At 36.4% G+C, this 12702-nt stretch overlaps 1 protein-coding gene across 9 annotated transcripts in view; it reads left to right on the top strand.

The window, feature by feature from the left end:
* LOC106842727 (membrane cofactor protein-like) overlaps positions 1-11578 on the top strand; it is a 42606-nt gene extending 31028 nt beyond the window's left edge. For 4 of the 9 annotated variants that reach the window (XM_044758442.2, XM_070497949.1, XM_070497953.1 and 1 more), the window contains 4 exons: positions 1043-1096; positions 2614-2645; positions 3146-3206; positions 8747-10620. In XM_044758442.2, coding sequence (XP_044614377.1) covers positions 1043-1096; positions 2614-2645; positions 3146-3163 — 104 coding nt within the window. In that variant the 3' untranslated portion in view covers positions 3164-3206; positions 8747-10620. Of the gene's footprint in view, positions 1-1042; positions 1097-2613; positions 2646-3145; positions 3207-5346; positions 7630-8746; positions 10621-10739 lie in introns of those variants that run through there. The other 5 variants (XM_044758444.2, XM_070497954.1, XM_014859425.3 and 2 more) reach the window with 3 other exon arrangements.
* Positions 11579-12702: the final 1124 nt, after the last annotated feature.

The raw sequence follows: 12702 nt of genomic DNA, 5'->3' as shown, positions 1-12702 counted from the left end.
CTGTTTATGCAAAATTCATATTCAAGATGTGATAGGGGTTGCATTTACTATAGATTTCTTTTTATGGTATTAACATCTTAACAAAACTAAGTCTTCCAATCCATGAACACAGGATGCCTTTTCACTTATTTATGTCTTCAATTTCTTTCAGAGTGTTTTGTAGTTTTCAGTATATGAGTCTTTCACTTTCTTGGTTAAGTTTATTCCTAAGTATTTTATTCTTTTTGATGCTATTATAAATGAAATTGTGTTTTATATTTCATTTTTGGATTGTTCATTGTTAATGTATAGAAAAGCAACTGATTTTTACGTGTTGATTTTGTAGCCTGCAACGTTGCTGAATTCATTTGTTAGTTCTAACAGGTTTGTGTGTTTGTGTGTGTGAGTGAGTGCACATGTGTATCTCTAGTGTTTCCTATGTAAAAGAATGTGTCATCTGGAATAGGGATCATTTTGTTTCTTCCTTCCCAATTTGGATGCTTTTTATTTCTTTTCTTGACTAATTGCTCTGACTAGAACTTCTATTATTATGTTGAATAGAAGTGACAAACACAAGAATCCTGTCTTGTTCCTTATCTTAAGAGGAAAGCTTTCAGACTTTCACCATTAGTATGATGTTTGCTATGGGTTTTTCATAAATGACCCTTATTATGCTAAACTTTCCTTTTATTGCAAATCAACTTATCAAGCCCTCCTTTATCTTTTAATTTTAAGGAAAATCACATTGAGTCCATATGCTAATTTTGGCAGTACACTAATGATAAATTTGCTGGCTGTACAGCAGAATTGTCACAAGAAATGTTACTGCATAGGGAGAAGAGTGCTGGTGATGTTAAATGAAACTTTATAATACTTTGTGATACTACTTTTGCTAAGAAGCATTAATATAATTTATATATGAATGTGAAGTTATAAGGGTTTTTGTACAAAGGCAAAAAAAATCAAACCTATGAATTTTGCAGTCTTAAGCCTCATTATTTTTTCTTCTTCTTCTTTTTTTTTTTTTACTTATTTCCATTTCCACTTTTTTCTTTTTTTCTAGGACATCCCAGTTGCAGTTTTGAATCACCACCGCTTCAAAACATGAAAACTTTAGGTATTATTCTGGTTATGATAACCTGCATTATGAGACCTTAAAGTTCTTCATGGAAATACCATATTTCAACTTTCTGTAGTTAAGGAAGTAACAACATGTCACAGATTGATGATAATTGACCTTTGTAGTTATTTTAATAGTGCAAATACCATGACAAATGGAAGCAGTAGTATGTATAGCCACATGTAGATGATACATTTCTTAAGAGCTGCCCCAAATTAGGATTCCTAGCAGGTGAGGTAACTTTCTTAAATGCAAGGGTTGTATGTAGGTTAAAATATATAAAACATAACTTACTTTCCATGTGATAGTGTTATTTGGGGATGGCAATTTGTAGATAAATTTTCTTTCTAGTCGTACCTTATATCCACAAACCATAAAATACTTTAAGTTGGGTGAATTTTTTTCTATAACAGGCTGGTGTAGCACACGTTATGTAGGCTCACATAGTTCACACAATTTGTGTTATAGAAAATAATGAAGTGTAGTTGTGACAGTTAAATAAAATACAAAGATTTCTTGATAAAGAAATGAAGAAAAATATCTATTACTGTTATTTACATTAGACAAATTTATTAGTAAGATTAATCCTTTTATAAAATGCACTGTAGGCTTGTTATATTTGCCCTCTGAACACTGTGGTCAAACTGTGCCTGTCACTACAGTGCCATCTTAAGATGTGAAACACTTGAAAATTTTTTCTTAAATGAAAACAGCAGAATTAAACATGACATTTTATGCTTCAATTTAGAGAAAATTAATAGAATAATGGCAATTTAGAAGCAGTGGTACTACTGACAAACATTTCTATGAATTAAGATTTTGTAGTAGTATTTATTGCTCTCTGGATAGTTAGAACATGTTCACTTAAATGCATGTTTAAGTTTCTAGGCACAGTTTTTACCCACGTGCCTGGTGTTTCATTTACATTCTTAGAAAGAATTGCCTTGGTAATTTGGACTATATCTTAATTTTTTTGTTGAGGGGAATAAGGAGGGGTTGATGATATGATAAAGTATTGTTTGTGAAGACACTGCAGATTGCATCTGTGTGTTCAATTAATGGAACTTTATTTATGATTTATTCCACAGACTCACTTTTGGGGAAAAAATATAAATTTAATTCCTAACAAAATCATAAGAAATGATGGAATGACTACTGAACTAAACCAACTATAATGGGATAATACATTTTTAAACCAATTTTCCTTTAAACTAGTGAATTCTAGTTGTTCTGATAACCTTTACTAAATATCCTGGTGTGGTAGCTACAGCGTAAAACCAGGAAAAGTGAGGTTCCTATGAGGAGTTTCACAAGGTGGATCTTAAACCTGAAATCTGATTAGAAATGTTCTGTGATCAAAATGACCCAGATGCATTAGCCGTCACCCTAAAACTAGATTGATAAACTTCTCTTTGCTGTAGTTTTTAGATGATCTCATGAAAAGTAAAATGCTGCTACTGTCTGGAGACCCATATGTACTAGATTATCTTCAGACTGTTTTCGTTGTTTTTCAGGTGGAGGAATTGTTGCTGTGATTGTTGTTACTGTACGTATCCCAAACTTTGATACTACTCAAATCAAAATATTACTGTGAAGAAGTGCATTATTTTCTTAATGATTTTTCAGTTTCTGTAATTCTTATAGCTTGACATAAAGTGAACCAGAAACGTGAGCTTTTTTATGTGATATACTACCTTGTGTTGGTCACTGTATATTCTTTCATATTCTAGATGTCCACTTAGTAACAAACCCTAAATAACACATGTTTTGTCAAGATAATCGGTCATATGAGTTTGCTCCCCAAATATGCTCTGGGTCACCTTCTCAGTTAAGCAGGGGCTCTTCTCCGACCTACTGTGGACGGTCTAAGTGATTCCAGGGGACTGGGCTGAGATCGTGGAGAGTCCAGATGGAATAGAAACGTTCATGTGATTTAAAAGCTTTTCTGACCACTGAAATGTAACCAACATTTCTTTCTTCTGCTAGATTTTGATTCTTGGTAATTAGTTTTCACTCACATGTCACTTGTTTCCTGGTTTGTTGTAGCTGTTGATGTTGCAGTAATTGGCGCCAGCCTGTGTAAATGTCTTCGCACCGGGAAGAGACGGTAAATTAAAGCATGCTTTTCTAACTTACTAGTTCTTCTCATTCTTGACATGCTTTTTTGCAGCTTTTGTTTGTACTCTGTATTGCATGCCTTCTCTTTTAAAAATGTGCCTGCATGAGTGTTCCAGATGAATTGCATTTCTTTACTAAAAATATGTTCAGCTGCTTTTAATATAATTGTAACAAGCGTAACCTGTGCAGAGTTGCTTCCACTGTTTTCTGTGTAAGAACAATTTCTTTGGTATTTAAGGTTTAAGTTCTGCAGAAATCATGGACCATTATGGGGCCTTGCCTACCCTAGGTATCGCCTGTTTCCTACATGGAGTAGTGGCCGAGCTTAAATCTAAAATAACTCACTGGGGAGACTTGGAGAGTTGAAGTCACGGGAATTTTCATGAGGAAAGTTCCATTTGACTGTGTAACGTAGGTAGTTGTAAGGAGCTCTGTAGTTGCCTCATTCAAATACACAATTTGATTTCTTCCCACATAGAGTTGTTATTTATCCATGTGAAACTGAGGAATTAAAGCAACACTGTCTGATTTCCCTCTTATGTTCTCTTAATTTACTAGGTTACAGTAAAACTGATGGGGTAAAACTTAAAGCTGCTGAGAAGAGTAAGATTTACAAGGCACATTAACTTTGTCTTTTTATCTATAGAAATGAAAAGGGGGAGGGGCTTAGAATGGAAAAAAGGTGCAAATACAATTCTTCTAAGGGGAATAGAGTTTTTAAACAGCAAACTTAAATTTTAACGAGACAATTTACAATTTAATGAAAGACTTAGAATAAATCCTGGAGCTCAGACCAACATTAGGGGCTTTGGAATTTCTGGGTTTTAGTGAATTTTTTTCCCCTGTTACTTTAGATATAGCTTTGGAATCAAACCCAGAAGGTTTAAGACTTTTGGTATTTGTGGTTTTATGGTATATTTTCCTTTTATATTACTCACTGGGTTTGGACTATGTAATAAAGGTATCTTCTTCACTCAAAGTGCTCAAACTTTTTTTATATTATGTGATTGTTTTTGTAAAATACCCATGATTCCTTCATTTGAACCTTAAATCTTATATTTGTGGAACACATGATATGCACATTTGATTTCTCTATCACTAGTATATTTTTAAAATTACATATACACAGCAGTCTGACTAGGAAATACTATCAGTGGAATATTTTTACAGGTCCAAAATGTTTGTGTAGAAATGACCTCTCAAGAAAGTAAAACAAAATAGCTTTCTGCTCCTCACTTTCCTTCTTTGTTTAAAATATCACTGGGTCAAAATCCTTAAAGCTTCCTTGAGAATATGAATCAGACTCTCTGGCTCCCAGTTAAAGGATCCTTGAAAGCTGAGCAATGATCTGAGCTCTGTACCCCAGATTAAAGACTCAGCAGCGTCAGTGAGCTGAGGTTCCGTTTCTAATGCGCTCCGAGCGCTGCTGCTGCTGGGCCTGGACGACACTTGAAGTGTCCCGGGTGTCGACTGTTACTGATGTGCCCACATTCTTGAAATTTGAAGAAACACCGTCAGGTTCATTGTCAGTTTTTTCTCCTGCTTAAGATAATTGGATTTTTTAAAGAATCCTGATCTATGTGTATGTTTTTTAAAAAGGTATGGGCTAATTAAACTTAGCTTTATTTGCTTTCCTTTAAAAGAAGTCAAGATTTTTATTATATTCTTTGCACTATTTAATTCCAGGATCCTCCCCCCAAATTGGCTGTTGCCTGAGAAAATCCTTTACAGGATGATAGACTATGTGCAATTCCTTCTCTATTTCTGGGGTGCCTCTGGAAGCAGGCAGGGTCCCAGGTACAGATAATCCCCAGTTGCTGTTAAAATTTGGTACAAAATGGATCTGATGTAAAGTATATTTATGATGATTTGGGAACACACTTACCCTGATACAGCCTTCATACCACAGTACCAAAATAGTATAAGTATTCATTTTTAAGGTCATTCGACATATTTAAATTACTTGATGAAAAATGGCCACAAGGTTAAAGTATTCTGCCATAGTTTTCTGTTTCTTGTTCTTCAGCTAAGAATGGAATAGGATCCCAATTGGTCTGAAATGCGCCCATCTACATGCTCCTTCCTTTCCCTTCCAGTGTCCTTTCTTATGTTTCTCCCACACTTTCCAGGCTTAGACTCCACAGCGCTTCCCCATCCTTTGCTGTTTCTTGAGTCCTGTTCTGCACGTCATGACCACGTGATTCCGAAAACAGATGCCTTTAGTTTACATTAATGTTTTCACTTGTTTGCAGTTATTTCTTTCCATAAACGCATGGTTAAATCATCCCACTAAGTTCTTTAGAATTATTTGCATTACTTATGTATTTTATTACCTGTGACTAAATTGTTTTCTTTTTTTTTTTGCGTTAAGGTTATTTATTATTTGTTATAACTTAAACCTATTTTTAATGTTATATTAATAATGACTAATTCAATAACCTCATAATTTTTTAGCTGTCTGCGTAAATGAATGTTACACAAGTTTTTTGGATTTAATATGTATAGTGGCCAGTTGAGGTGGGGGCAAGTATAATGACATACGGTAAAAACTTGAAGGATTAAATTAACGGGAACATTTTTCTACTTGGCTCTCAAATTCATGAGCATTGAACAGACTCTTCAAAAAATTTTAAACAGAAAATTAATAGATAACAGATTTTTGTAATTAGTTTCGATAGCACATTTATCAAATTTGGATCATATACTAAGGAGGTCATATACTAAGTTTTACAGGGATCTTCTCAGGATGAAAACAAATGTGCCTGGGAAGAAACTGCACTCGCTGCAGAAGTCCAGCTGCAGCTGAGAATATATGCCTTGTCATAAAAATGATGTCCAAGACAATATGACATGGATTAATATATGCTCCATGTATTCCCTCAAAATAAGGACCCCTTCTCCTCACAGAGTCGGTTTTCTGTGAGAAAGAGTTTACATTATTCTCTTCAGGCTAAATGGTTTCAGAGGTAAACAGATTGCACAGAAATTGAGATTCTGTTCATCTGCTGGATGATCTGTAAGACTCCCAAGTTAACGTAGCTTCTTGTGCAAACTTCCTGTTTCAATTTCCTAAGTGAGAATCAGAGAACTCTCAATCTATGAACCTCATGATCGGGTTTACCTCCATTCTCCTCTGTCATTGATTTGACCCCACTTATTAGGCCACTCTTGCTGCCTTTGGGTTTGATGTCACTATTGTATTCAGCCCCTTTCCCTTCCTCTGTTCAGCACATATCTGATTGATGAGAGCCGCAGAGAAGGAAAATTTATTTCTCTCTGAGAAGAAATGAGACAGATTTGCTTTTATTGTTAAATGGTGTCTGCCTCCTTTTGTGTTTCTTTTCAGAGATGTCCTTTCTTTTGAAAAATATTCAGTGAATGTTTAGACAGCAATAACCTGAGCTAAGATATGTTAGGAGGAAACATCAGAGGACACTTAGAATCCCAGTGCCTTTGCTCAGTTATTGATGTTTTCTTCTACCATTCCTTTTCTAAATGTAACATGAAGTGTCTTGATGGGTTTTGCTTTGCCTTACGCTCCAGTAATGTCTCCTCATCCTTTTATCAGACTCTACCTTCTAGCAGCTGTGAATCCAGAAGTGAGGACATTGTTTAGCAAAATCACAGAATCTGTTCATTGTAAATAGAGGGCGAAAAAAATGTCCTTTTGCAGAAACCAAAATATATTTTACTTAATTTTGTAAATGTATTCATTGTCAACTTGTAAATAACTCAGTGAAGGCATTTATCTGTTTCTCTTGACCTGAATATTTTTAGCATATGAAAGAGAAACTAACAAAAATATCCTCAGATTTTGGAAATTATGAATTGCACTGCCCTAAACCCTTTAATCCCATCCACCTTCTGTCTTCGAATGAAATGAATTGGAAATCTTCCTCTACTTGTGCCAAAATGCACGTCTACATAGCTGGGAAGAGAGGGAGATGTGTATCCCACCACTTACAATGTGAGGCGCTACCCAGGTTCCAATCAAGAGTTTCACAGCAGATTCTACAAAGGCCAACAGGAAGGGCAGTTTCTTGGTAAAAGCCAAGCGGTGTCTTTGATCGCAGGGGCAAAGGGAAAGACAGAACATACCAGCTAGAGTGGCAGAGCTAGAGACACCCGGCCCTGTGTGTCTGCCTGGGCTCCTAGCATTTTCTTTGAGGCTAAAGCCAAACAGGAAAGTTGTTTTCACACTGTCGTGAGCTTCAAGATGTCTGTAAAGATTTGAAGTTAAATTAATCCTGAAGTTAATATAAAATATCAGTAGTTAGTGATTGTTTCAGATTTTTATCTTCAAGTAGGTTCGTTGTTATATCAAATAAATATTTATATTAATGCTTACTTATCTTTCTCATATATTGGGTTTATATTTAAAATTCTAATTAAAGAAAAGGATTCCACTACTACAGCACGAAAAAAAACTACTGACTTTGAAAAATAGAAAAATATAGTGGTCCTGGAGAAATACTGACAGGCCTAATTATTACGTCACTCACCACAGTATTCCTTAGAAATCGCCATATTGCAAGAATAGTGCTGTGACAGTGGTGGTTCATAATGATGGCTCCCCCCAAAGAGAAACAAAGTACCCGAAAGTAACCTGGTTGGCTCTTACATTGGTAGGCATCCCTGAAGTGTCTGCTGTGGCAAGCATAACTGACTGGTCCAAATTTAGTTTTAGTCTATTAGAGTCAATTTACTAAGGCAGGGACCAGAACCGCATTTTCCAGTGCAATAGTCAATAGCCACGTGGGGCTACTGAGGACTTCAAAAGTGGCCGGTTCCGAGGAAGGTGTGCTGGAGGTGCAAAATACACTCCAGATTTCAAAGACAGTGTGAAAAAATGTAAAATGAACGGCAAAATGTTAATATTTTGGCCATCCTGGCCTAGGTGACATATGTTAAAATTAATTTTTCCTGTTTTTTTAAATACTTTTTTAAATGTGGCTTCTAGAAAATTTAAAATTACCTATGTGATTTGCATTATATTTCTCTGGGCAGCACTGGACCAGAATAATAGATTTTAGAAAGATATATTGTTACAATAAAAGTGTGATGGAAACTTCAGTTATTTAGGAAAATCTCTTACTGGAACACGGGATTTCCTTGACAGTCAGGGGTAAATGAGGCGTCATTGAACTTGAACACTGTGGGAATCATTACCTTTTTAAAAGTTTCATCTTAGAATGGAACTTAAAATTGTGACATTAGGAAAACAGTCTTTCCCAATGGCCCTAAATTAAAACGAGGAAATATTTACTATGTACTTCATATGTGACTGCTCTGTTTCTTGTTTTGGAGAGGGTCAAAAATATAATAATACATGGCCAGAAGAAATGTTTCTAGAGTGAGATAAGTTGAATATTTGAAATTACTTTAAAAGAATTAATTTCCTAGTTCAGAAATTCTTGATACTATAAATACAGGTTTTTAAAATTCTGTTTTCTAAGTGGACTTCCGGAACTGAATTTCTGTACCTAATTGTGTTTGTGTGTGATGGTGTCTGTTTATCTTGCTTTGTAGGAAAGCAGAGGTTAGCGCTACATACAGCACTTACCAGAGTAAGTCAACCACGCGACCAGAGGAGAATTAAATGGTTTCCACAAACCAGTGCCTCAGTTTACATTTTGATTCTGTTAAAACGTTAAGGTCTACACTGAATTCCTATAGCCACTATGGAAAACAGTATGAAGGTTCCTCAAAAACTTAAAAACAGAACTACCATATGATCCAGCAATTCCACTTCTGGGTATTATCCAAAAGAAACTAAATCACTGTGTGGAAGAGGTACCTTCACCTCTCTGTTTATTGCAGCAGCATTTACAGTAACCAGACATAGAAAGAACCCGAGTGTCCATTGACGGATGAATGGATAAAGACAATGTGGTATGTGTGTGTCTCTGTGTGTGTGTGTGTGTGTGTGTGTCTACAGTGTGTATATACACAGTGAAATATTCAGCCATAAAAAAGGAAGGAAGTCCTGCTATTTGTGACAAGATGGATGGATCCTGAGGGCATGATGTTAAGTGAAACAAGTCATATAGAGACAAATACTGTATGACCTCACTTATATGTGGAATCTTTAAAAACCAAACTCATAGGAAAAGAAATTAGATTTGTGGCTGCCAGAGGCAGTGGAAGGGTAGGGGGGGACTATGAATTGGGTGAAGATGATCAAAAGGTACAAACTTCCAGTTATAAACAAGCACTGGGATGTAATGTACAGTAGGGTGACTATAATTAGTAAGACTGTGTTGTATATTGGCAAGTTGCTAAAAGAGTAGATCTTAGAAGTTGTGATCACAAGGAAGAAAAAAAATTTTTGTAACTATGTGAGGTAATGGATGTTAACTAAATTTACTGTATTAGCCATTTTGTAAACTATACATTACCAACTCTTTATGCTGTACAGCTTAAACTCATAGAATATGTCAATTATATCAATAAAACTGGAAGAAAAGATTTACAAAAGTTATACCAATAAAACAGGAAGAAAAGATTTACAAAAGTTATTCTCTAGTTTCTCTCACTCTCATGAATGCAATTGTTAAGAAATAATGACAACATTTTAACATGACTTGAATGTAGTCACCATCCTTTGATCCTTCTTTGAAACATGTATGAATTTGGGTATGAACATCTTGCCTGTTTTCCCTTAAACAACATTTGCATTTATAGAGCAAGTCAAAACAATATCCCTGGTAGTATGAAGATGAGGAAATGATTTTTTTAAATAAAATCTCCAAAGTTAGGAAAATATAGTTCAAAATGAAATTACATGTCAGTCATAAGGAAAGTGATTTTGAAATCTTTTTTGTTGAAAGATAAATGCCAACTCTTCAACAAGGCTAAAATGGATTTTATATATAGTTTATTGTAAAAAGTCTTTACAAATATGTGTATACTACTTCAGACCTTAAACATTAAAAATAACACTGAAAATTGGGATTTTGAACAAGTTTGACCTCCCTAAGAGTAGTTTCAGAAAATACTCTTAAAGTTCATAGAGTAAAATTCCACATTTTAAAAACTTATTTTAACCTCTTGGTAATTTAAAGAAACTATAAAGTTTATGGATGGCATTTGTCCTTCACTTTTTTTCATGTCAATAAACCAGTCTAGGGAATCGATAAGGATTTAGAATCAGTTGCTACTTCTGTAAAAAGTTAGGGAGCTCTAACACCCATAACAAGGATACCAGGTTCGTGGTACAGAGTGAGCGCTGCGGTCTTGTCGTTTTCTTAAAGAGAATTCCATCTTTAAGAGAATTAGAATCCGCTCTAAATTCTGGCTATAGGTGGTTTTCTGTCCCTCCTTGGATAAGGAGATGTCTTACTGTAATATGTCATCTAAAAGTAGACAGTTTCATTGGGAATAAATTCATCAGATAACCTTCAGTTGTATCAGAATCTTGGTCTTTCTGTGCATCTCACCTCATCTGCCAAAAGTCAGAGTAAAAATGAAGCTGTTTATTTCAGGAAAGAAAACTTAATTGTGTAGTTGCTGTCTGTTGTAGGAAGAGACTGAAAAAGGAAACAGCTCAGGCAGCACGTTATGCTCAGGTGAAGTAGATCCCGCCTCTTCTGAGCCCTCAACTGGCAGCGTCTCTCAAGCAAGCCAGTGGGAGAAGAGGAGGGACGCCACGCTGATTCAGATTACATTTCTAAAGTTTGGTTTCACGCTGTTATATTTAGTAGCACAAATTGGGCCGAAGAAACGTTGCCGAGAAGGATATGAGTTGGGGACTCAACAGTGGCCTGGAGTGAACATTGTTTCACTCCTAAAGACAGGTTAATAACGCGCTGGACGTGTTCCTTCCCTTTGTCATCTCTGATGAGGCACTTCAGGAAGATAAGTTTGGGCAGAAGAAACAGGAATTCTGAATTCAATATAAAGCTGGAGGTTTACTGTGCCCATTTTCACATGCTCTTCAAGAATGTAGCACTTGCTTAGAAGCAAGGCATGGCTGTACTATTTACTTTTTTAAAGCCAAACTGAGGCGCTTTTCAACCAAAGATTAGATCAACCAAAAATAGACTTTTTATAATACTTTTGCTTCAAATTTACTGTTTTCAACTTGGTATATTTATATGTGAGATTGATATATTTGTGCAAATATAAATTATGTTGTTTGTCAAATTATCGATTACTTAAATATATAGGGAAACCAGTTTTCTCTAGAAAAGTTTGTTTAAATGACAGAGAAAGCAGCTTTTTGTACTGAAAAGTTTATTAAAACTGCAAGAAAGTATCTGAAGTGAAAAGTCCCATGTATAGTGATCTTTACTGTTCACTTTTTGAAAATTGGGTCTTCAAATCTGGCATAAAATAAAATGTAGGTTTGGAGAAGTTTCATTTGTGATGGTGCGTTTATTTCCAGTGTGTTTTATCTGAAAGCAGAGTGTGCTTTTAATTGGGGCCCATCACCAAGCTTTCCACTCCCACTGTCATCCCTCCTGCCCCTCGCATCTCAGAGCCTTCAGTACATCAGGGCTTCTCCGCTCCATGGCTAGAGGAAGGGAACAGCTGAGGAGAGGTGCTCTATTCCCACTTGGCGCTCCAGCCTCACGATCCAGCCCCACATTCGCCAGGAGAGCGGCACAGTGAGAGAGGGGCCAGTTAGAGGGAGAGCTGGGAAGAGGCACTCTGTTCCTGCCTGGCACTCCAGCAGTGTGCTCCAGTCACATGATTGCTGGGAGCACCACACAGAGAGAGAAGCAGTGGCAGGTGGAGCCCCATGAGCATCCAGAGCACCACACAGAGAGACAAGCAGCAGTTGGAGGAGGCATGCAAGGATACGAAAGTGCTCCTTTCACAACCTGGCATGCCAGTCCTGCTATCACCCGGAGCTCCGCACAGAATGAGAAGTGGAGGCTGGGGGAAGCACAGGGGAAGGAGAGCACCCCTCCCCCTGCCAAATGCTCTAGATCTGCCATCAGCCAGAGCATCACACAGTGAGAATAGCAGCCTGTGGCCAGAGCTGGGGAGCCCCAGATCATGCTTGGGCCAGAATACGCAGTGCCTGATCATCACCCAGTGGAGGCACACAGCGGCAGTGACCGGATAATAACGCTATGTGGAGGGAACAATACACACAATAAAGCAAAGTATATAAATAAAGAAAGTATATTAAATCTCCAGACCAGAAGGAAGATGACAAGTACCCAGAAACCACCCCTGAAGACACAGAAATCCATAACCTAAATGACAAAGACTTCAAAATAGCTATCATAAAAAAACTCAAGTAGTTACAAAAAAACAGAGAAAGATAAATTAACGAATTCAGGAACTTCTTCACAAAAGAGATTGAAACTTTAAAGAAGAACCAGTGTGGAGATGAAAAACACAATGCATGAGATTTTCAAAAATCTGGACTCCCTAAACAACAAAACTGACAATATTGAAGACCAAATTAGCAATTTAGAAGACAATACTATAGAAATCCTTCAAAGGGAGGAGAAGAGAGAACTAAGACTAAA

The sequence above is a fragment of the Equus asinus genome, chromosome 25, assembly GCF_041296235.1.
Source record: "Equus asinus isolate D_3611 breed Donkey chromosome 25, EquAss-T2T_v2, whole genome shotgun sequence".
In the NCBI taxonomy this organism is placed as follows: domain Eukaryota; kingdom Metazoa; phylum Chordata; class Mammalia; order Perissodactyla; family Equidae; genus Equus; species Equus asinus.
The sequence above is the reverse complement of the archived record's forward strand: the minus strand, read 5'-3'. Positions and strand labels throughout refer to the sequence as shown.